This window comes from Danio aesculapii, chromosome 12, assembly GCF_903798145.1.
Source record: "Danio aesculapii chromosome 12, fDanAes4.1, whole genome shotgun sequence".
In the NCBI taxonomy this organism is placed as follows: Eukaryota; Metazoa; Chordata; class Actinopteri; order Cypriniformes; family Danionidae; genus Danio; species Danio aesculapii.
In genome coordinates this window covers 49,157,045-49,182,503 of record NC_079446.1, presented here as the reverse complement: position 1 = coordinate 49,182,503, position 25,459 = coordinate 49,157,045, and the positions used below count along the sequence as shown (strand labels likewise).

At 37.4% G+C, this 25,459-nt stretch overlaps 1 protein-coding gene across 1 annotated transcript in view; it reads right to left on the bottom strand.

Annotated features, from left to right (window-relative positions):
* The window catches only part of fmn2b (formin 2b), a 96,405-nt gene that overhangs the window by 27,438 nt on the left and 43,508 nt on the right, over positions 1-25,459 (bottom strand). The window contains exons 9-15 of the mRNA XM_056469041.1: positions 18,074-18,161; positions 12,505-12,566; positions 7,908-7,999; positions 5,553-5,682; positions 4,695-4,841; positions 4,550-4,609; positions 765-885 (exon numbers count right to left, since the gene is read on the bottom strand). Of these exons, the coding sequence (XP_056325016.1) occupies positions 765-885; positions 4,550-4,609; positions 4,695-4,841; positions 5,553-5,682; positions 7,908-7,999; positions 12,505-12,566; positions 18,074-18,161 (700 nt within the window). The remainder of the gene's footprint in view (positions 1-764; positions 886-4,549; positions 4,610-4,694; positions 4,842-5,552; positions 5,683-7,907; positions 8,000-12,504; positions 12,567-18,073; positions 18,162-25,459) is intronic.

Genomic DNA, 25,459 nt, shown 5'->3' with positions numbered 1-25,459 from the left:
ACTGGGTTTTGTTGGCTGGACGGGCATCCGCTGCATAAAACATATGCTGGAATAGTTGGCGGTTCATTCCACTGTGGAAACCCCTGATAAATAAGCCGAAGGAAAATGAAAAGCATGAATATTTGACATTTTTCAGAACCGCTCAGCTTGTGCGTCTGACTGTAAGATCTGTGAGCTCATAATGAAATGAAAACAGCCAATCAGAGTGAAAAATCAGCAGGAACAATTACAGTTTCCTGTGGCGATGCTGGCCGTTCAGCAGCGTGATTGATCGCGGCGCCACAGACGAGAACTCAAGAACTTTATTTAATAAAAATAATTGAGGAACTACGTTAAAGAGGTAGAATGCATAAATAGAAAAATAATGTGCAGTAAAAACCTGCAAACCATTTCCAATGTGTTAACAACTTCCAGAGCCATTACCAGCTGACCTTAGGAAATGACTGTGTGTTTTACCAGAGTACACATACTGATCACAGAGCTGACACTCGCTAGTGCACGAGTGTGTGTCGTTCTGAGGGGAACAGATCAGTCACTGACCATATCTGATCATACTCTTATTATGAATAATCCTTCAAAACTGTAAATGCACAGATTATTGGAGTCCTGTATCAATCTTTGCTTGATTTTGGCTGCTCTTCTTGCCTGTCTACCCTTTAAAATCTAAATTGAGGGCTGGTTCAAGATCGTGTCAGCAGAAAACAGAATAGAATATGCCCACATCTGTTTGAGGTTTATAATTAGCTCATGTTAATTAGCTTCACCTCTTAGATCTTTGCGGAGTCTCAGCAGATCTTTATTAAAGTCTTCAAACTTCATCTGTGAGGCCTGAAACAGGTCATGAGGTTCTGGTAGAGGAAACACACACGTCTCTCTGCCCGCGTCCTGAAACACACACACACACACACACACACACACACACACACACACACACACACACACACACACACACACGTACAAATATCTTAATGGGGACTTCCCATAAATATAATAAATATGAAAATATACTCGTCATGAAAACATGAAAAATACACTCATGAGCTATATTTCGCATGGTCCACAAGGTCTAAATTTACTGGTTTTGCTATATTTGTGAGCATATTTGGTCCCTGCAATATCAGGAATACAAGCATACACACACACAGACACACACACACACACACACATACACACAGATAGATATGCAGAAACACATATGCACACTAGGGCTGGGCGATAAAACTCTGTATTTATTGACCGTACACCACTGTCAATAACGCTAAAAAAAATGTTCGGTTTGTAGTTTCGGTTTGAAGCGCTATAGTTTTATTAAAACGTGGCTGCTGAGCGCACCTTGGAGGCAATGCCAATAAGCTTAGGGTGCAATTTTGTCATTTCCAATTGAGGCGCGCACATTTTTATAGGGAGCGACGTGCACATGGTGTGTTTTCTAAATGCCGCAAGCGCACTGATATTCATGTAAGCAGAACTAACCAATCTGCTTCACACTTCGTATGGAATGTCCACATTTCAGTAATAATGGCAGACTAAGGCCCAATCATAATTCTACCCCTTAGCCCTACTCCTCATTTTGCGTGTTCACATTAAGGGGTAGGGGTGTCTCAATTCTCTTTAGCTTAAATGTGTAGGGCTAAGGGGAAGGACTAGATACCCCTTGAAACAGAGATTTTTCAGGACCGCATTTAGAACCAAGGGGTACAAAAATTTCCCAGAATACTCCATCTACAACGGCAGCATGGCTGCACACGGAAGTAAGGAGATCCACAAATTAGTATTTTTTTGTCATTACGAATTTTTACAACAAACGAATACATGTTTAAAGACATTCATAACCGCATTCGTGTTTTACCGTCATGCTTTAAAAAAATGCAAAAATAAGAACCATTAAATTTCGCTATCTATAATCCCTAATAATAACTCCAGTACAGCAGTCCCACAACATTCTGTCACTCGATGACACTCGAATACCCTGTCAGAAAACTCTAGTGGTTGGGAATGAGCTTTTTACAGTGTCTGCTATAATGTTAATGTAGTTTTGGTGTGTTTACATTGGTGAATATGGCCACGGTGTAAATGCACAGTACAGTTACGATCTTATTGCCACATTACATCATTAAAACAACATTATATATGCCTTCAGTGATTTCCTGAAGATGAATACCCCAAAAAAACAACACAACTGGAATAAATACAGCAGTCGCGATTGTCAATCTCATATGAAGCAAGAGACGCGATCTTATTTACCTAGGGGTAAATTTTGAAGTCATTCCCCTTCACACTCCGTTTCAGGGGCCAAGGGGTAGGGATACAAAAATAGAATTGGGATTGGGCCTAATTACCTCAGACAAACACAGTGCACCCAAACAAACCTTTTACTTTTCTCCATCAACTTGTATCAGAGCTGCAGCAATGGTTTGTCCGTCTGTCATCCTCTGAGAAAATGCAGAGTTACAGAAAGAATCTAGCGGAGCACGAGCACGAAGCGCAGTAAATATGGTGAAGAAAACCACACGCTCACGCTTTTCACCTGTAAGCTTTGGGTTGTGTCATTGTCACTTCAGGTCAGAATGTGAACACATGTGAAAAAATGAGTGCAGTGGCTAGCAGCAGTGAGGAGATTGTAAATAGAAAAGGATGTAAGGATGTCGCCAGAGTGGCTTTTTGGTTTCTTTTCTTGTGCATCCAGCCACTAGATCCCCATCTAAAAGAGTTTTTAGCATAGGGTGTGATGTAGTCATTCAATTTCACAATCTGTAATGTTCAGTGTGTATTTGAATAATGATGGTCGATTCCTTTACTAAAGCTCAGATTTGATGATCAGAGTTTGTGTTGTTGACAGAGTTTGAGGTTTACTGTATCATGTACTGTATTCACACCTTAAAGTTTGCTTTGATTGTTCAGTATTTACGCCATTGCGCACACGTTGTTTAAGAGTCTCTTTAACACTTCTATTTATTTTATTATGAAGAGATGAGATATTTAGTTTAATACTATGTTTTTGACTATTAAAACTAATTTGCCGCAGTAATGTTGGTAAATTAAAATAATAAATTAAATGAAAAAAAAATGTCATTCCTAAACGGATTGTGTAAAAATATTCAGTAATTATTGATGTCGAATGATATGAAACAATTTCATGATCTTTTTTTTTGCAATATCACCCAGCCCTAATGCACACACACAAATAGATACTGATTATACACACACACACACACAAAATTACACACACCCTCGCACACAGATACTACATTATATACACACAAATACACAAACACAGATACTGTACATTATACATGCACAAAGAGACGTTGTATGTTGTACACACACACACAGATACATATGCAGGCATGCACATACATATACACACACAAACTGCACACACATAATGTACATTATACACTTAAACACAAATACACATGCAGGATGCACACATACAAATACACACACACACACACACACACACACACACACACACACACACACACACACAAACACACACACACACACACGAAGGCACGCACATATACACACAGGTAAAATACACAAACACACACACATGCTCACCTGTCTAACAAGCATACATATACACATGCAGCCATGTACGAACACACATAGCCACACACACACACACAATGTACATTATACAAATACGCTCAGTTACACAAGGAGAATGCGCACACACACACACACACACACACATGCATATGCAGGCATGCACATACACACACAAATACTCACATAAGCATCCAACACACATACAGATACACATGCAGGTTATGCATTCATGTACACAGATACACACACACACACTATACGGTGCATTATACATACACACAAACAAATACACAAACACAATGTATATTATACACACACACACACACACACACACACACACACACACACACACACAGATACACATGCAGGCATGCAAATATATGATATATACACAAACAAATACTGCACATTACACACATGGCGGCACATATACATACGCACACATAAATACACAAACACACACAATACACATACATGCTCACAAAACTGTCCAACAAACATCTAGATACACACATAGGCATGCACAGTAATGTACATGTGCGCACACACAGTACATTACATGCGCACATACACAGATAATGTACACAAATACACACAGACGCATGTGCAGGCACAGACACAAAATACACAAACACACGTTATACACATACAGATACACACATGCTCCCCTAACACGCATACAGATACACATGCAGGCCTGTACACACACAGATACAGAACATTATAAGAGCACACATACACACACGTATAGATAATGTACATTATACAAATACACACATGTATATTCAGGCACGCACGTATACACAAAATACACAAACACACACCTTATACACATACAGATACACACACATGCTCACATATCTGACTAACACAAATACTGATACACATGCAGCATTGCACAGTCATGGACACACACACACACACACACACACACCTCAGTTGAGAATGATTTCCAGAGCATGTTATTGTGTTAGAGCACCATAAGGACTCTCACCTCATCAAAGTGTCTCAGATAATAAGACACGATGTAGGCCAGCAGACTTTTACTGTTGTCCTGAAAACACAGAGAGAGAGAAATGATTATAATCATATCAGAAGTGTGTGTTCATGTCTCGTGTGTTCATCTGTGTGTGTCGTACACTGCTCTTGACGTCCTTCAGTTTGGGCAGAATGTCCAGCGTGAAGCCGTCTGCTTGACCTCTGGTGCGATTCCCTCCGTTCATGAAGTTTCCGAACGCCAAAACCAAACCAAGAACCTGGAGAACTCCAGAGCCACTCTGAACAGTCTGACAGGAGAAACACAACCACATTCAGCGGCAAAACCCTCACTGTGAACACTGAAATATTACAGCGATGCACAATATATTATTTTAGCATCAACATCACGATGTGTTCCTTCACAATAGTCACCTCACAGTATATGCAATGTTGAGTCTGGATTATAGTTCACGGTTTGCATGTGTTTGGGAGGCCTGTGACTGTATTTTAAAAGCATTCAGGAATAATTGTAACTTTTATAATGATTAACTTTATTGAATTATTTACACAATAAAGACTAGACGCAGTATTATTTGACATCTGATTATTCAGTTACTGGTCAACTCCTCAGATAAGCATTGTTTATTTCATTACTATTTTTCTTTATTTCATTCATCTATGATTGTAGATGGTTTATTTTATTTTATGCATGATTCACTCCCCTACAGAATCATCTAAATCAATCTAAAATGATCAATTCTTTCCTGTTAGAGACATGAAACTGTATTTATATCGCAATACTATATATATAGCAGACAAAACATTAATATTGCAATGTTTTATTGCAAAATCAAATATATTGCATAATCAAAAACATTGCAAACATCATGCAGCTCTACTGTTAAAGGTATGAAAGAAAAATCACAACAAATTGGCCTAAAACATGCAGTCATTATTACAGATTTGAAAGTGTGAGATGAGTACGATGAGTCTGGAAGGGTGCCCCTGTATTTTGGTACCTTGCAGACTTTCTGCAGAATCTGGAGCTTGCGCTGAACAGACGTGATGCATTCAGAGAAAGTCGACTGAAAGAGAATACAGAAGACTCGACCGGAGAAATTGGGAATCTGGGAGAGCTGGTGGAGAAACCTGTGTGCATTAAAAACATTATTAACAAAGCTACAGACTCCAGGTGTAAATGAGCAATAAATTCAGACTCATGTTTAAGGAAATAATTTCACACATTTACATTTAACATTTATAACTTCTTCCCAATTCCCTTTTTATTCTATTTTAACATGTCCATGTGCCAGATATAATATAAACCAACAAGCAAACAAATCAACAAATAAAACAAAAGGCTTCTCAGTATTTTACATCAGAGCACAATATCACCTCTTTTCCTAATCTTCTAGTAAACATTTCTAAATTCACCTCCTTTTAAAAACAACATAACAGGTCTTCAAACTCAAAAATTAAGTATTTATTTCTTAATATACAAGTTATTTTTTTCCATTGACCTGTTTGTTACCATCTCTTTCAGCAAACAGCCTATATTAGGTGCACATATACTGTTCCAATTTAAAGAAATAAGCCGTTTCGCTTGTAGAATACATATATTCATAAATATATGCTCCGTCTTTTTTAACTTGATCTCCTTGGGATATAAATGAAATTTAAAAATTAAAGGAGACATTGGTATATTAACCTCAACAATCTTTTCCATCATTTCTTTCACACTTTTCCAGAAGTTCTGTATTCCTCTACATTCCCACATGCAGTGATACAGCGTTCCTTTAAGGTCCCTGCATCTCAATCAAGTATCTGGAATATTTACATGATATTTATGCAATAAAACTGGATTTATGTAAATCCTCATTAACCATTTATATTGTAACAGTACACGATTCACAACTTATTCACCTAAAGAAAGCTACCAGCTGAATCATAACTTTAATGTGTACTTGGGTGATTCTAGAAATGCAGATAGATTGCATAACCAAAAAAAAAAAACAAAACAAAAAACGTATACAGTGGTCCCTCGTTATTCACGGGAGTTACAATCTAAAAATAACCCGTAAAGTAGTCCGCTTTATTTTTTATAATTATTATAGATGTTTTAAGGCTGTAAAACCCCTCACTACACACTTTTCTCAGACAGGCATTAACATCTTCACACTTTTCTTGTTTAAACACTCTCTCAGTTCAAACCTTCATAGAAAAATAAGTCCAGTGTTATAGAATGAAGCCCAAAAATTTTCAGGCCCAAACATTTGTTTGAGAAGCCTGTTAATGGCGCCCTACAGCTGCGTAACTTCTACCTTTATTTAGCATGTCCAGAAGAACTTTTTGTGCGATGGTTCGCATCTTCCTCTACCTTTTGGATGCTACCGCAGGAGCCTTTGATGGTGCAGAACGTTTCATCGACATTATGGAGTTGCAAACATACAGTACGGCACAGAGGAGATTGATAATGGTCTACAGCCAATCAGGACGCAGAACACATTGTGCAATTAAAAAAAAAGTTAAATAAAATTTTGCACAAAACTACTTTCTGTATTTTATTTATTTCAGTTATGAAAATCCATGTTTTGTGTGCTACATTGGTGACAAAAAGGCAGAACAATCTACAATGCACTGATAAAAAAAAAAGCGTGACTTTCTCCAAGTGATGTCACTTCCTGTGGCAGGAAACTCCGGAAAGGTATTAAGGCCTGTCATTATTTTTCTCTCAATAATTTGCATTTACAAATCAAGTTTCAGAGACATCAGTAATAGATTAATTGTCATTGGTTAGCACTGTGGCCTCACAGCAAGAAAGTTGCTGGTTCGAGTCCCGGCTGGATCAGTTGGGGTTTCTGGAGTTTGCATGTTCTCCTCGTGTTGGCGTGGGTTTCCTCCGGGTGCTCCGGTTTCCCCCACAGTCCAAACACATGCGCTATAGGGGAACTGATTATCTAAATTAGCCGTAGTGTGTGCGTGTGTGTGTGTGAATGAGTGTGTATGGGTGTTTCCCAGTACTGAGTTGTGGCTGGAAGGGCATAAAAGATATGCTTGAATAGTTGGTGGTTCATTCCGCTGTGGCGACCCCTGATAAATGAGGGACTAAGCTGGAGGAAAACAAATGAATGAATGCCATGTGGTGTCTAGTTTGAGGTGGACAACGTCAATGTCAACTCTGTTGTTGTTGTTAGTGGTTTAAAGAGGGTAACACAGTGACAATCAAATGTTGCCCATCATTAGCATTACATTACATTAATAATGGATTCAGTTTACTGTACATTTTACATTCGTTGCATATCATTCCAGTTTAAGGAAAATTAATGAAAGAAATTGCAATTCTGCAAAGAACTGTGTGTGTTTTCGATGCTTACTGTTCGGGTTTATCCAGAGGTTTGGTTCCCTCTTTGTCTTTTGAGGATTTTACGTGTTTCTCGATCTTGTCCAGCTCATCCTGCTGAGCTCTCTGAAAACACAAAACAGCAATGCAACACATGCGTTTTTATTATTAATAAATGTGCCTCTAACTATTCAGTAATTGCAGTTGATGGTCAGAAATCAGTGTCTTCTGTGAAACCCACTCGCAACATCCGCTTTATTTGCCTCAAATATGCACACTGGTGTTCTCTGCGTTTAGCCACAGTATTATTCGGGCTTGTTTGGAAAGAGAACAGAGCGTAATCAAAGTCGTTAGGAAGCCAGAGTCCAATAAAAGCCGCACCGTCTCATGAGTTTCCTTTTCTTGGAGTTAAAGAACAACCAAAACTGAATTTGGGGCTGCAAATGATGGAAAAAGTGGTATTGTGAAAAGTACCTCAAACCAGCACACAAACCTTCAGTGCAGGAGAAAACTCCTTTCAATATGTTGTTTAAACCAAGCACCACTTATACAGAGACCCTTCAGGTAATATCACTTCGTTCACTCATGAATTTTGCCATTTTGGTCTATTTTGCTGTCGTCTTCCAGATTAAACACGCATTCAAAACTTTCCAAGTCCAATATTCCAATAAAAAATCCTGATTACCTGCTCCAAGATAGTTTAACAGTAGGTGGTGCTCTATACTAGTTTTTCAGACAGTTAAAGCCAAGCCTAGAGCATCATCTGCTGTTAAACACTAGCCTAGAGCATCATCTGCTGTTAAACACTAGCCTAGAGCGCCATCTACTGGTAAACACTAGCCTAGAGCATCATCTGCTGTTAAACACTAGCCTAGAGCGCCATCTACTGGTAAACACTAGCCTAGAGCGCCATCTACTGGTAAACACTAGCCTAGAGCGCCATCTACTGGTAAACACTAGCCTAGAGCGCCATCTACTGGTAAACACTAGCCTAGAGCATCATCTGCTGTTAAACACTAGCCTAGAGCATCATCTGCTGTTAAACACTAGCCTAGAGCGCCATCTACTGGTAAACACTAACCTAGAGCACCATCTGTGGTTAAACACTAGCCTAGAGCATCATCTGCTGTTAAACACTAGCCTAGAGCATCATCTGCTGTTAAACACTAGCCTAGAGCGCCATCTACTGGTAAACACTAGCCTAGAGCGCCGTCTGTTGTTAAACACTAGCCTAGAGCATCATCTGCTGTTAAACACTAGCCTAGAGCGCTGTCTGCTGTTAAACTCTAGCCTAGAGCGCCATCTACTGGTAAACACTAGCCTAGAGCTCCGTCTGCTGTTAAACACTAGCCTAGAGTGCCAAAACTCTATCAGTCAAGTTTGGTGAAGGAGAAATCATGGTTTGGCGTTACATTCAGTATGGGGGTGTGCGAGAGATCTGCAGAGTGGATGAACAACATCAACATCCTGAGGTATCAAGACATTTGTGCTGCCCATTACATTACAAACCACAGGAGAGGGCAAATTCTCCAGCAGGAGAGCGCTGCTCCTCATACTTCAGCCTCCACATCAAAGCTCCTGAAAGCAAAGAAGGTCAAGGTGCTCCAGGATTGGCCAGCCCAGTCACCAGAGATGAACATTATTGAGCATGTCTGGGGTAAGATGAAGGAGGACGCACTGAAGATGAACCCAAATAATCGTGATGAACTCTGGGAGTCTTGCAAGAAGGCTTTCTTTGCCATTCCAGATGACTTTATTAATCAGTGATTTGAGTCATTGCAGAGATGTATGGATGCAGTCCTCCAAGCTCATGATGGAGTCAGACACAATATTCATTCTGTTTCCACTGCAGCATGACCACATATTCTATACTGGACATTATTGAAGGTTCAGTGACAAGACTTGTGTCTAAGCAAAGTCAGACCTTACTGTCCTAATCAAATCAATCAAAATTAAGGCATGATCATATTTTATTGTGCTAAAATAAGCGTAATCTGGAGGCCTTTGCCTTTCATATAAGCCACTTCTGATACCAAATGATCATCTAGAAGTCAAGTTATTATTTGCTGTTCCTAAAACTTAGATGGGCGACAAGACTTTTCTCAGGGAGTGTAAAAGTCATAGGTGTTTTTTTCAAAATGTGGTAAATGCTCAAAATGTGGTACTTAAGTGGTTTACAATGCAACTAAGGTGTGTATAGGAATGAGCCTTTGCCAACCAGACGGCAGAGTTTGGCTCAGAGCAGAACTGCAGAATAAATACCTTCCATAAACAAACCAGCCGACATCAAACGGCACAGAAACACAGAGCCGAGCGCTTGAAGGCCATCAGGAAGGTGATCAAAGAGAGCAAACGGCTCTTTTCGCAGACACAAGAGCGAAGCAGAGGAAAAATGAGGCTAAGACAAACACTTTCATTGAGGAGCGCGCCGTGCGTACGGCTCAGGCGTCAATATAAACTCTGGAAAACTTCTCGGCTCCATTAGGCATCATCACAAGATCCATCACAGCAGCCGTTCGCTGCTCACACACACATACACACACTTCAAACGCAGTGATTAGATGGCCGCTGCAGCACGGGCCGCGTTCTGCATCCCATTTACTGCATTTTTAAGTGTAAATACTTTTAATATGAAGCAGCTTTTCAATGCTTGCCTTCAAACGCAAACTCAGAGAGCGATATCAAAAGACAATATACAGATACGACAGCGAGCGGCCGTGGCTTGATATACACACACAGGACTGACATCTGTACACGGGCCAGACTGGAAACTCACACTCATAAAACAAGAGGAAAAAAAACACATTAGCGCGATCATTAGGTGCATTATACTGGAGTCTGACTAAAAAACGCAGAGTATGTTTTTCTTTTTTTGCCATTCAAGCAGGTCTGGACTCCATAATTGCACAGAGAGCCAGACGAAAACATCTTAATGTTTCCTCCTCGACAGACGGGCAGACGATCAATTTGAAGACGATCTGAATAATAATTTGGCACGTATGAGGCTTTGTAATGTGTTCCTTGTGCTTTAGTGTGTAACGTATCTGTTTGTGCATGCATTAGATCTGAAAACTCTCTTATTGTTTATCCCGCCGAACAGAAAACAGTCAAAAACACAAACATGAAGAATTAGCATAACACTGCCCAGAGGCAAACACACAGAAATGCGGCTTCAGTTCATTTAATTGAAGTGTTGTGATCTCTGAGTGTTACAGAATTTAAAAAAATGGAGTAGCATGTTTGACAGCTGCCTTTAAAGGAGACCTATATGCCCCCTAGATGTAAAACAAATCTCTGATGTCTTTAAATTGTGCACAATATGTGGCGTTTCAGCTCAAAATAACACATAATAAATGTTTTATAACTTTCTGAAACAAACTTTCTTCAAACCCTTTTAGGCTTTGATTCTAATCGTGTAGTTCTGGTGACTGTCGCTTTAAATGCAAATGAGATTATGCTCTTTTCAAAAGAGGGCGGAGCAAATGCCTATGTGTCAGCATAGTGGCAGATTCAAAACAGGACTAGCGTTGTCTCTGTGGAAATATCAAGTGAGAGAATGTCTACGGAGACTCCTGACACTGTTCATTTGTGCTTCATCTAAATCTCCACATCTATAATCCTCTTAGTCTATGCTGACATTATCTTCAGCAGCTCAAACACTCTAATGGCTAATGGACAGACGGCTGCTTCTCACTCAGGGCTGCTGTTAATGCTAATGAGGGAGAGATGGTCACTAGTGGGCGGGGCTTTCCCCCTCTGATGACACGTGCAAAGGGAGAATGTCAATCAAAGTGTTTCTGCAGACTGTTTTTATCAAGTCTGATTATAAAACACTTCATGTTTTACCATTAGAGGCTGGTTATATTTATACATTTTAGCCACATTACAGTGTTTAACATTAACATTTAAAATTAAAATATGCAGTTCTCCTGAGCGTACACATGTTCTCTTTCTCAAACACAGACGCATGTGCACAGGTTGCTGTCACGGACACGAACCGAAACCAAAAGATTAGTAGAGGTGAGACTTTTCTTTTCTTCCTTTGTCCGTTCTTTCTTGAGATGCATTTTATTTTTCTATTTAGTTACTGATGACAGCTTTGCAGCATTCAGCATTGAACTGAATGATTTATTTTTAATCTTAAGTATGTTTTGTAGCAGAAATATTATTTGTGTACTAAACTGACATGCATATAAAAACAATAGTGCAAAAAGTAAGTTTCTGACTGCAATGCTTCATATTTGTTTGATGCAAACCACAGATTTATTTTTCATAAAGACTTTTTACAGCAGATAATTCACATTCAAGCACATTCAAGGCAGCAAGATAATGAGAAATTCATTACTGGTAATATTATTGTCATCATTAATATTTGATAATTATTGGACATTCATTTTGCAATCATTGTGCAAATATCAATAAGTCATCAAAGCATTAGTTTGATCGTTGTATCTGATTTTTGTTGACGCTGTTTTCAAATACAATAAATCCATTAATATACCATTTACAGCGGTGCTCATTAATCTTTGGTGGGTGCTCCTAAAGTTTGGGAGCACCGGTGCTACAAAGTAAAAAAAGTTAACTTCGAGCCCTGATCAGACATATCTAGATGCATGATTTGTGATGCTTACATTCTCATAGAGGGCCTGTAACGTCTCCAGATCCACCACAGTATTATCCAGATTCAGGATTGCTGGAGACACAGAAACAGATAGGCGTCAGACAGGAGTCATCATCATCATCATCATCATTAACATATCAAAAATTAAAGATAGAAGACTCTTTGAACCAGGACGTCACTTGAACCTGTTTTTCCTGTTTAAGCATCAAACAGATGAAGATCAATTATTGACTCGTTCTATGCAAAACAATCATTTTTAAAATCTGAAGAATAAAATAAATGTTAGCAAAGTGCTAAGGCTGGGCGATAGGACTAAAAACCAAAGTCTCATATCCTGATAGATACCACAATATATTTTTCTTTTCTCTAAATCCAGTAAGTATTTATTCATAGTTGAAGACAAATCATTAATCCTCCTTTAAAATTAATTTACACAGTTTTAAACAGTTTTAATAATAACTTTTGAGTTTGCCCTGATCTGATATCAGCCTAAAATCTGAAAGTAGAATGTTTACATGTTTACTAGAGTGGTGTATGTTTAAAACAAAGCTTTTTTTACACTTTTAAAAGCCAAACGTTGAATATTGTTTACATCAGAAAGTTACACTTTTAAATATGAATCTAGAGGTTACACATTTAAACCTGAGAGTCAAGTGATTTTACCGGTAACCTCCCGCTCTCCCTCATGAAGCCAATACGGAAGTAACTGAAACTGCAATTCATCGAAATTCTGCTAGTCCTGGCTTCATAACAGAGCACATTTCAATTGATCCCAGTGTTAAAATGGCCAACTTTACAGCAGAAAAAAAGGTGTTTACAGCCTGGTACAAAGAACTATTTTGGTGTTTATAGCTAATATTACCCTTCATGACAACTGTGGGGGGTGGGGGGTTCAGTTTCATTATTATTGAGTTATATTAAGTCTGCATAATTAAGGGCGTGGCCACTTGAGTGACAGCTAGGTCTCGCTTGTTGCAGTCTCGTCACCTCAGCTGATTAGCCGCTGAACTCAGTATATTCATCGTATTTTTGTTTTGTTTTATGTAGTTTTACAGTCAAATGTCTTTTGGAATTATTTTCTACAATTATCAGATAATATGGCATGCTGTGTGCACTTAATTGTGCTCACAAACCATTCACATGGCCTCCATATCACAGTTATATACAATATCTAACTGGGATATATATATATATATACACATACACACACACACACCTGTTATATACCATACATTTATAATTATACATCATATCTATAAATGTATTTGTTTTATTTAAGATAATTTATAATTTATTATTTTCTTTAGAAGGCATCACGGTGGCGCAGTGGGTCAGTTGTCATTTCGGATGGATGTTTCCCAGTGATGGGTTGCAGCTGGAAGGGCATCCGCTGCGTAAACCATATGCTGGATAAGTTGGCGGTTCATTCCGCTGTGGCAACCCCAGATTAATAAAGAGACTAAGCCGAAAAGAAAATGAATGAATTTTCTTTAGAACTTGAATGCGCTCCAGAATCTGACAGATATATTAGCTCTAGATTACATCTGAAGCGTTGTCATACAGTGTTATGCTGGATTTCATCAATAGTCTTGCATTTACTAACACAGACTATATTTGAAGTGTTTGGAAGTATTTCGCATTTTCCTCCTGTAGAAAACATCATAAGAACAATGCTTAGTGGCTCAATAAGTTACAACAGTGTTTTTAAAAGTCTAAAACACAACCAAGCACATGTGGTCAGAACACAAACAAGGTAATGGTAAAAGTATTAAGCATTTCTCCAAAAGAAAAGCCTGTCAAAGCAAAATGCCAGCAAGCATCTGTGGCTCCGCCTCTTTGCCCTTTTTTGGTTACCCCTGGTCATTGCGATGACAAGCGAACAAAATGGCAACAGTTGGCCACGCCTACTCATAGCTTCACTTGCGCTCTTCAGAAACCTATGACGTCTATATCTTTTACAGTCTATAAATTTTACACATTTAAATCTAAAATCTGTGCATTTTTTTACTATTTATCATCTGAAAGTTGAGTTTTTAGATGTCTTGCATCAAAAGTTGTCTATTTACAATCTTAAATCAGAATGTTTTTACACATTTAAATCTAAAAGTTGTGCATTTTTACTGTTAAAACTCAGAAAGTTCAGAGTTTTTAAATACTTTACATACAAAAAGCTATGTATTTACACTTTTAAAATGCAATATTAAGTTTTGTTTTATATTTTTAAATCTAATTGTTGTGCATTTTGACCATTTAAAAGGATAAAGTTCAATGTTTTTATGTATAAACCCCAAAGCTGAGTGATTTTACACTTTTTAATCTAATTTTTTTTATTATTATTAGATTTGAAAGTATTTACACATTTATATCTGTATAATCAAAATCTAAGTCTTTAAATCTATGTACAAGTCTGAATGTTGCATATTTTACAAGTTTAAATGTTGAGATCTGAATGTTGTGTGATTTTACAGGTTAAATTAGAATGCTGAGTGTTTATACATGTGTACATCTTGGTGTGTGTGCGTGCATGTGTGTGTGTGTGTGTGTGTGTGTGTGTGTGATCCAGCAGCATGAATGATTCATCAAATGTCCACTGAAGGAGATCTCTAAAAACAACAGAGCGCGAGAGTAATGTGAATGTATGAGTTTGCTCAGAGCAGGTTCACGTTCAGGGTCCATCTGATATGTTCTGTTCTGATCTGATGGAGTTTCATGCAGACGCTGCCCAGAGCCGCCCGTGACCTCCAGGCTATCAGAGCATCAGGAAACGCTCTCTGCCACCCAGAGAACAGCAGACGCTCCGTGACTGCGAGATCACGTCAATGCCCGGACGAGCATTCAAAGCAGAAAACAGGAAACACGAACGCCAGAACAAAACCTCCAGCTTTACGTGCATCGCGACCTGCCGGTGACCGTAAACCATCCGCCTGTCCGACAGAAGTCATGTGACCAATCGCTTAACAGGAGAACTTCAACCCAAGAGCAGATCGGAAGGAAATCAAGAGTTTCAATGTAATCTACATGCTAAATCAGGACAATAAAAACATGAAAACGCAAGAGGAAAAACAGAAAGCAATGCATTAATAAAAATACATGCACTAATGTTCAGAATTTGATGCATCTTTTTTTATATTTTGAATTAATTTCAATATTTTTGATGAGTTTGTTTCTACAATATATAGAACAAACTAATAAAACAAACTAATAAAAATAAATAAATAAATCAAATTCAAAATATAACAAAGCATGCATCAAATTCTGAACATTAGTGCATGCATTTTTTATTTACATTTATGTCAGGCAAGATTTAAACAATAGCATTAAATTTTATATCAGAAATCAATGCAAGCTCGTAGAAATTAAACAAATCGCTTAACAGGAGAACTCAAGAGCGGATCAGAAGGAAATTAAGAGTTTCAATGTAATCTTCATGATAAATCACGTCATTAACAACATGAAAATGCAAGAGTGAAATCAGTGTATTAAAAATGCATGTAGTGTTGAGAATTTAATGTAGACTCGGAGTTTGTTTATAACTTACATTAGATTTAATATTAATATTTTCTGTTAGTATGCTAGTTATTTTATTAGTTTGTTTCTAGTATTAGTACTAGAACATTACTATTTAATGCAAGCTTGTAGAAATGAAACCTTGAGCTTGTAGGTATATTGCATTTGGAATTTTTTTGTTACGGTTACAATGATTTGTTTTTTGAGGAAATATCAAAGTAATAAAAAACACAACTTTCTGATACTAGCGTTTCCACCATGAACTGGGAGAATTAGCATTTTTACTGTTTTACAGTCATATATAAACTGTTTTATAGTTAATTTTGCTGTTAGGTATTGTTATGGTAAGTTGCTAGAGAGCAGATCGAAAGGAAATCTAGAGTTTCAATGTAATCTTCATGCTAAATCACAACAATAAAACCATGAAAATGCAAGAAATCATCAAAAAAATTAATGCACTAGTGTTGAGAATTTGATGTAGAATCTTTTTTTATATTTTGAATTCGATTTCATTTTAATATATGTCCTACATTTAGTTCTGGCAAGAGTTAAACAATCAAATGTAAATTCTTTATTAGTACTCACTGCAAGCTTGTAGAAATTAAATTTTTAACAGGAGAACTTCAATTCAAGAGCGGATCGGAAGGAAAATCAAGAGTTTCAATGTAATCTTCATGCTAAATCACGACAATAAATACAATGAAATACAAAAGGAAAAACAGAAAGCAATGCATTTATAAAAATGCTCAATCTTTTTAATATTTTGAATTAGATTGAATATTTTCTGTTAGTACGCTAGTTATTTTATTAGTTTCTACATTATATGTATATTAAATTCAGGCAAGATTTAAAAAATAAAAATGTAAATTCTAGATTTTGCTTAATGCAAGCTTGTAGAAATGACACCATAAACCTGTAGGTATGTTGCACTTGGAATTTTTTGTTATGGTTGCAATGATTTTTTTTTTTTGAGGATATATCAAATTAAGAAAAAGCACTCAACTTTCTGATACTAGTGTTTCCACCCTGAAGTGGGAGAATTAGCATTTTTACAGTTTTCCAGTTCTATTTACACTGTTTTAGAGTTTATTTTGCTCTTAGGTGTAGTAACTTGCTGTTGTTATGACATCTGGGGTTCATTTTGCTACTCAAAAAGACATTTCTACACCTCCATCAGTGAATCAGTCATCTGCACATCAATAACTGTCTGGTTTAGCTCAGCTACTAAATAAGACCTCCAAAGACTACGTCGAATAGTTCGGGCTGCTGAGCGAATCACTGGTACAACCCTTCCTACTCCCCAAGAACTGTACTTATCCAGAGCGAGCAGAAGGGCTGCCAAAATCACTCTGGACCCCTCACACCCAGCACACTGCCGATTTGAACTTTTACCTTCTGGTCGACGCTACAGAGCACTGCGCACCAGAACAGCCCGACACAGAAACAGTTTCTTCCCTCAGGCAATCCATCTCATGAACACTTGATGATAATAATTGTGGAACCAACATCACTACTTGCTATACACTTTTATACACATATACACTTATTTAACAACACACTTTACATGCCAATTTGCACATAACAGCTGCACATATAACGTTGTATATAGTAATAAACACGTACATACACTTGTCAATTTGTATATTTGCACTCACTACTTACTTCTATTTTTTTTAAATATATTTATTATCTGTTTTTTGCCCTGTCTCTGTAATCCTGTTGCACTGTAGAAGCTCTGTCACCAAAACAAATTCCTCATATGTGTGAACATACCTGGCAATAAAGCTCTTTCTGATTCTGATTTATAAATTAAGCATGAAGTATTGAGGTCTCTGTGTTCAGTTTGGTAGCTCCTCATTTGTGTCAGCATGTGATCATATTGTAATAAGAAATCTGCTGTATTACTTGCTTATAGGTGCAGTAGGTGATCTACTTTTTTTAGTGGCACAAAACTAGAAATGTCATGTCTAGAAACTAGACATCAAGCTGAAGCTTTTTACAATTACGATTTGTTACCATTTGATTTAGATCTTATGGCATTAGCTGGTGATAATGATGCAGAAGTTGCTGACCGTGCTGAATATCCTTCATGTCGAGATGTAAACTGGACATCAGGATCCCCACGGCCTGAGAGCGTTTGGTGTTCAGCAGCTTCACCACCTAAAACAAACACAAAAAAAACATGATATTTGATAGCATGCTAAATGATGCAATATTTGATATGTGATACAGTAGTTTAAATAATATTGTAACAAACATGTTTCTTCTTAATTCAGGAAAAAGAAAACACTACAAATTAGGACAGTCATGTATTGCATAAAACAAATCAGATTTTTATTGCCCAGAAAACCAGCATGTCCACTCCGCTTGCTTTCAAATGCACACTGACATGTAACTACATTCATGGCCTGATGTGCTAAAAAGTCTTTCAGAGGATGTGCAAATCATAGACTGTAAAATATATGGACGTAGTATACGTGACATCACCCATAGGTTTCTGAACACTGCAATAGAAGCTACAAGTAGGCGTGGCCAACCGTGGCCATTTTGTTCGCGCATCATCGCATCAACGGCGGGATACCAAACAAGGGCAAAGAGGCGGAGAGTGGGCGGAGCTACAGACACCTGCTGGCACTTTGCTTAGACCTGGCAGACAGACTTTACTTTGGGAGAAACGCTTGATACTTTATTACCTGCGACTCGTTTGTGTTCTGACCACATGTGCTTGGCTGTACACTATATCAATAAAGTGTTTAGACTTTTAAAAACACTGTAGTAATACATTGAGCCACTAAACATTGTTCTTATGACGTTTTTCTACAGGAGGAAACGTGAATTACTTCCAAACACTTCAGATATAGTGTGTGTTAGTAAATGCAAGACTATTGATGAACTCCAGCATAACACTGTATGACAACGCTTCAGATGACTGTTCTAGAGCCTACAGCTAATCAATCTATCAGATTCTGGAGGGCATTACAGGTCTAAAGAAAAATATTAATGATAAATGATCTGAAATAAAACAAATACATTTATAGAGATGGTATACAAGTATATAACTTTACTCACATAGGAAACGAGGATACGTGAATGGTTTGTGAGCACAATTAAATGCACACAGCATCCCATATCATCTGATAATTGTAAGAAATAAGTCCAAAAGGCAGCTGACTGTGTAAAGCCACAAAAAACAACACAAAAATACGATGAATATGCCGAGATCAGTGGCTAATCTGCCGGATTCAGCTGAGGTGAAGTGACGGCGACCAGCGAGACCTAGCTGTCACTCAAGTGGCCACGCCCTTAATTATGCAAACTTAATATAACCTAATATAAAGGAAATGGATGAGTTGTCACAGTTGTCATGGAGGGTAATAATAGCTATATGAACCAACATCGTTCTTTGTACCAGGCTGTAAACACCTTTTTTTCTGCTGTAAAGTTGGCCATTCTAACAGTGGGCTCAATTGCAATTTGCTCTATTATGGAGCCAGGACTAGCAGAATTTTGATGAATTGCAGTTTCAGTTACTTCCGTATTGGCCTCCCGAGGGAGAGCGGGAGGTTGCCGCTTGGTGCAAATGGGAGCCACACAAAGATACTCTTGCATTAAAAACACTCTTCTTGCACACCTTTATGATATGTACTGTATATTGCAATATGCTCATTCTGGATATCCTTTAGACATTGCGCCACCTCAGTGAAGGCAACTTGAAGTTGTGTTTAATTATAACTACAGATGAATGATGTTGATAAACAAACGTAAAGCTCTTTACTATTAAAACCCTTTTAGTATGATTTTTTTTAAATGATATATATATATATATATAAATAAATTAATATATAATTAATATATAATATATATAAATAAAATAAATTATTAAACCATTTGTGAACCTCGACCACACACCGGTCATAAATGTTGTTTTTTTATTTGATCATCTAAAAACCAAATAAAGTTTACATGGGCTTTACATTGACATATGGTTTGTTATGATAAGACAATATTTTCCTAAGATATCTGGAATCTGAGGGTTTTTAAAATGGTCCAAATTAAGTTTTTAGCCATGCATATTACTAATACAAAATATTTTTTATATATTCACAGTAGAATTTTTAAAACGAAATCTTAAAATGGAGCATGATCTTAATATTGTTATGATTTTGGAATAAAAAAAGCTATACTTTAGACCAATATAATGTATTTTGTGGTGCACTATATGATGCATCAACAGCCAAGTTATCAAAACTGATCAAAATATTCACTGAATTGCTTCCAACTAAAGAAAATTAAGCTTTGATGCACATTTACCGAATTATCAACATGATCTGATGATCTCAGGTGAGACGATCATCAGATCATTACAGCAGGACAGAGCGTCTGTATGTCTGTAATTGCATGTTTTTGCTCATTATGCTTTAATAAAAGCGTACCAGAATACAAAACTCAATTCATGATGGTGATGTTTATCAGCAGTGAGAACAAAGAGCTCAGCGTTGAAGGGGCGTCTGCACATGCAAACCCAAACACATCCGTCAGCAGACGTCACAGAGGAACCAGACCACAATGCACCTCGCACAAACACATCTGACTCTCAGTCTGCATTCAATGTGGAGATCATGAAAATTCTCACAAACAGCCCTGACTCCCTGACAAACACTTATCACAATAGAGTATATGCTGAAGGATTTTTAATTTTCAGTAAGGCAGTTCAAGCACTTCCGGTGAACTGTATGCAGTTACAAAAATCACCGCATTTAAAGAGCCCCTATTGTGGGGTTTTGAAAATGACCTTCCATGTAGTGTGTAACACAGCTCTAAGTGAAGTGAAATACCCAGCTAAGGCTTAAATCTTCTTCAAAACGAGTTGTTTCGGTGTGATGTGGCTACGAAACATAAGCCCCGCCCAATTGTTGCATACGCAAACCCGGGAAAATTTAAACCTGTGGCCCCGCCCACTAACCCAGCAGCAAAGACAAACAGATCCTGAAGTCATCCTGAGTCATGAAGTCGCTGTGCTCACCTGGATATTATTGGAAGTGTGAGGGATTCATTCATTTGTTAAAGGAAGGATCAGAAAAGACTACTGATGTATGAGACTTGTGAGACGAATGGACAGACAATACACCAGGGGTGCGTGCAAAATAAGGCCAGTTTATTAGGCACAAAGGCAGCCTGCTGCAGCTGAGGACTAGCGCTGGTGAGAGCTACAACCCCCTGGCTGAGGATGTGATCTCTGGGCAAAGCAGAGTACAGGTAAGCCCTGAGAACATATAACACTTCACGCAAGAGCTGCCACAGCAATGATTGCAAATTGAAATGATCTACAGCTGAGAAGGGAGAAAAGCTCCAAAATTAAAGATAATTACTGAAATCAGACCTGGCCCACGACACACTTCATAAGTGTAAGTGAAAGACTGTCTCCTTGTTTTTCTCTAGCTTGTAAATGATGTTTTAAATTGTGTTTTGTCACTTGTAACTGCGTGTAGTGTATCAGGTTAACTCTTAATATTCTCATATCACGTTTAAAGCCACGATGAAACGCGACGCGTGCTGCTTTGTTTACGGATTTAACACCGTCAGCTGATCCTACACACGTGCAGCGGTCAAGGCTCAGAATAGTTCAGCTTTTGCTGCTGTGTAGATTAATACTGAATGTGTGTCATAGTTAAGAATGAAGCAATATGCTGGTGTTTACCTACACTGCTTTTGGTGGTAATGTGTCTGAATAACACTGTTGAGTAAGTTTTACTATGAAGCGTGTTTCGGGCGTCCGCTGCGATCGGATCCTATATCAACGTTGGGGACCCGGCTGCTTGACAAACCGCGCTGGGCATTTTACTGTCTCGCACTGAGCGCTGTCGGCCAATCACAACAGGCTGTCATCAGTCCAATCAGCGCAGATTAGCTTCGCGCTAAGGAGGGGTTTGGGTACAACTGAATTGCTGAACGATTCATATGGGCGTCGCTGAAATAATTAGGGAAAAATAAATTCATATTATAAGACCATAAAAGTGTTTTTGACCTTGCATACAGATCAGTATGTTGTTGGAGACACATAGCCGAAATTTGACCCTTATTAATGTATAATACGGGCTCTGTTTCTTTTAAAAATCAGTGGTCTTCACTGCATGATTGATATACGATATAAAGTGGGTCTCAGAATGTACTAGGAGCACTGCATTAAAGTACATTGTTCTGCAGCATGTCTTTAAAATATAAAAATGCATTTTACTCCAGTATTTTCAATGAGTTTCTGTGCTCACCTGCTGCTCCTTATGACACTATAAGGCTTTTCATCCTGTTTTACGCTTGAACAACTAAATAAATGCTTAAGTCTATTTTACTGATTATAGTATAATTACATCACAACATCGATGCTGTAAAAGGATCCTGATGAAAATAAAAAGTCAAATTAACCTTCCACCGGAAGTTTATCGGCAGGAGAAAAACACTAGCTGTGATTATAGCCCATTAGACCAGAAATGACCTTATATCAGGATTACCAATTTAAACCAAATATCAAATTCCCTGACTCAATTCCACTGACTCAAAGATGAACATCTGATGAAAGGAAAAGCAAGCCGCTGTTGTGCATATCCTGTACATCAATAAATCATCACTCACAATCACTCAAGGCTATAGCCACTATGAGAACAGAAGTATAAAATTTACCTCATTTTTTTCCCACTTACTCCTCTACATGTGCTTTTCTGTTCTCTACATTTGAACATCCAGTTTTTAAAGAGGCCATTGTGAAGCCAAAGTTTATCAAATGTATATTATCCAGCTACAGTATGTTAGGCTTAAACAGAAACACAGTGTGGTGACTGAATTTCACTTGAGTGACTTCTATTGAGGAGTGTAAATGAATGTAAAAACAATGTAATAAAATGGAGCTAATAATAGCTAATAATAATGTTTTGATAAATGGAAACAAAAGTTTAAAGCCATTTTTGTTATTTCATGACAGAAATAAATAAATTCCTGTCAATTTATTTACTGTCAATGTCTGGAAAAGACCTTTATAAAATTCCATGATTTCCAGAAATTCCCTGACCCGTGTGAATCCTGTTTAAAGAGGCTTTTTTTCCAGTTGTTGATTTCGGTCGTCACGCTGGCAAAAAACACGAGCGCAAACATGAAACAAAAACTGGACAGAATCAGATCCACACACTCGCTGGAGACGGAAAAGCAAGGAACTAACCCAGAACAGCTCACCATTACAGTTACACTTATCAACTGCAAGCAATTACACCAAACAAAACATGCTACTTCATCAAAAGAAAAGTTGCTGGGCGACTCCTGACAGATGCGGAAACCAGTCTCCAATTATTTCACTCATTATTCGGTCTGAGATCATGTTTAAAACATGAGGGGCCGTTTTCTTCTCCATTAAACAGGAGATGATGTTTTTCAGGTCAAACGGCCCTTCGGTGAGACAAATTACCTCCAGATCCTTCAAACATGATGAACGCTGATCACTGGAGGCTAGGGATGTGACATTATTATGAACCACGAACCAGTTAAAAAAAATCTAATATTTGACAATATTTGCCCAAATTCTTTCCAACGATATGTGAACTGTGAATGTAGACCAAATGATTCAGCAACTGTTCCTGTTTTAGCTTGGGAAGCTCGTTTTTGAGAACGGGCCTCTGACGGTGATAGAGAGAAGGACACTAATATAGCCTCAGAAATCTTTCTGCATGCCATCATCATGTTTGAAATATAAACTCATGACACATTTGGCTTACAAGGCCTATTTTTTCTAGGCTATTACATGACTGATTTCATGTGTTTGTATATTGAAAAACAAATATTGCAGTACATTTTTTCTTTCTCATTACTTCATAATGTATAACTTTTTATATTTTTTAGCATGAGATGTTCCAGATGTACCATGGTAAAGCTCAAAGTGTCTTCTTTCCAATGATACCTTATTGTCATTTGTAGCTCACTGTGGTCTAGGACTATTTTAAGTTAGGTAGGTGCAAATGCCCATAAGTTGGTGCTGGCTAACAGGTTAAATCAAGTTACATGCTAGACAAATCACAATAAAAGTGGAGTACTTGAGATTATATTAATGAGTCTCAGAGATGAACTGACTGTCTTTAGAAAAGTTTAGGTGGTATTTTCTGTTTATCTTGCCTTTGAAAGTTACATTAGAGAAGTAATGGGGTGAAAATTTCATATAATTATAGTGACCAAAATTCAATATTTTCTCACGTTTTTTATTTCAGTTTAGTTCTGTTAAATTTCACAATCAAACCCGCAGCAAAAGCCTATTAAAAAGATGCATTTTCTCTACTATAGGGCTGGGCAGTACGTCGTGAAATGAAAAATGCGTGTAGTAAAGTAATTTATTCAGTGTATGCCTTGAAATGTAAATTGGTGGGCATGGGCAAGTGGGCCAACACAGTCAGCAGGCTGAGAAAGACGCTCTATGAGAGTTTGGCAGCTTTGCCATTTGCTTTATAAATTCAAGTAGTGATCACTTAGTAACAATATTTATACAGAATTGTAATTGTTTATATTTTGTATTTTTAATGGAAAAAACGGTTTGATATTTCCTTAAAGTGTTTAAATATTATATCTGATATCTGTGAGAAGATGTTTCTTGACAAATGCTTATAATACATTTTATTTAAACAAACAAACAAAAAAAAAAAAACACATTACTAATGCTTTGCTTCTTAGACTTTACACACCTGAAACTTGTCTATAGCACTTGTTCACTGCTGCTCTTATAGTTGTGTAAACTGCTTCCTTGTCCTCATTTGTAAGTCGCTTTGGATTAAAGTGTCTGCTAAATGACTAAATGTAAATGTAAATGTAAAAGTACATAAAAATTATAAACTGTTTACGTAAAATGTGACATACAGTGAAATTTGTTACCCATCTAAAGTCATATTTTGTTTACTATATTTATAATAGGGATGAAAAATCTTACATTGCGACATTTTGTTTGACTGCAATATATATTGCGATATGGATATAATTTCACTTGATGACTCAAATAGCTCTGTTTGAAAAGAGTTCATTCATTTAGATTGACTGGAGTGATCAAGTCTTTTTCCATGCAGTGCATCTGCGTAAATTATAATAAATTACAAGCAAAAAACAGAATAAATAAACAATGCTTTATCGGTTTTCTGGAGAATCTAACAGTAAAAGTACAGAAATTGAACAATCTAATGTAAAACAGCATGGTCATTATCGTATAAATAATTAAAATTAAACTTAATATCTTTATCTAATCCTGCGACGTGACTATTGCAGATACACATGCGATATCCATGCTCAAACTATATATTGTTCAACACTAATTTATAAGGTTAAAAATAAAATAATAAATAATCAAATAAGATCAATTCTTTTTCTTATATATTCAAGCTTATTTATTATTTAAAGCCCTTTTCTACATTTCCTGGAATAACTACCTTTAGAAAAAAACT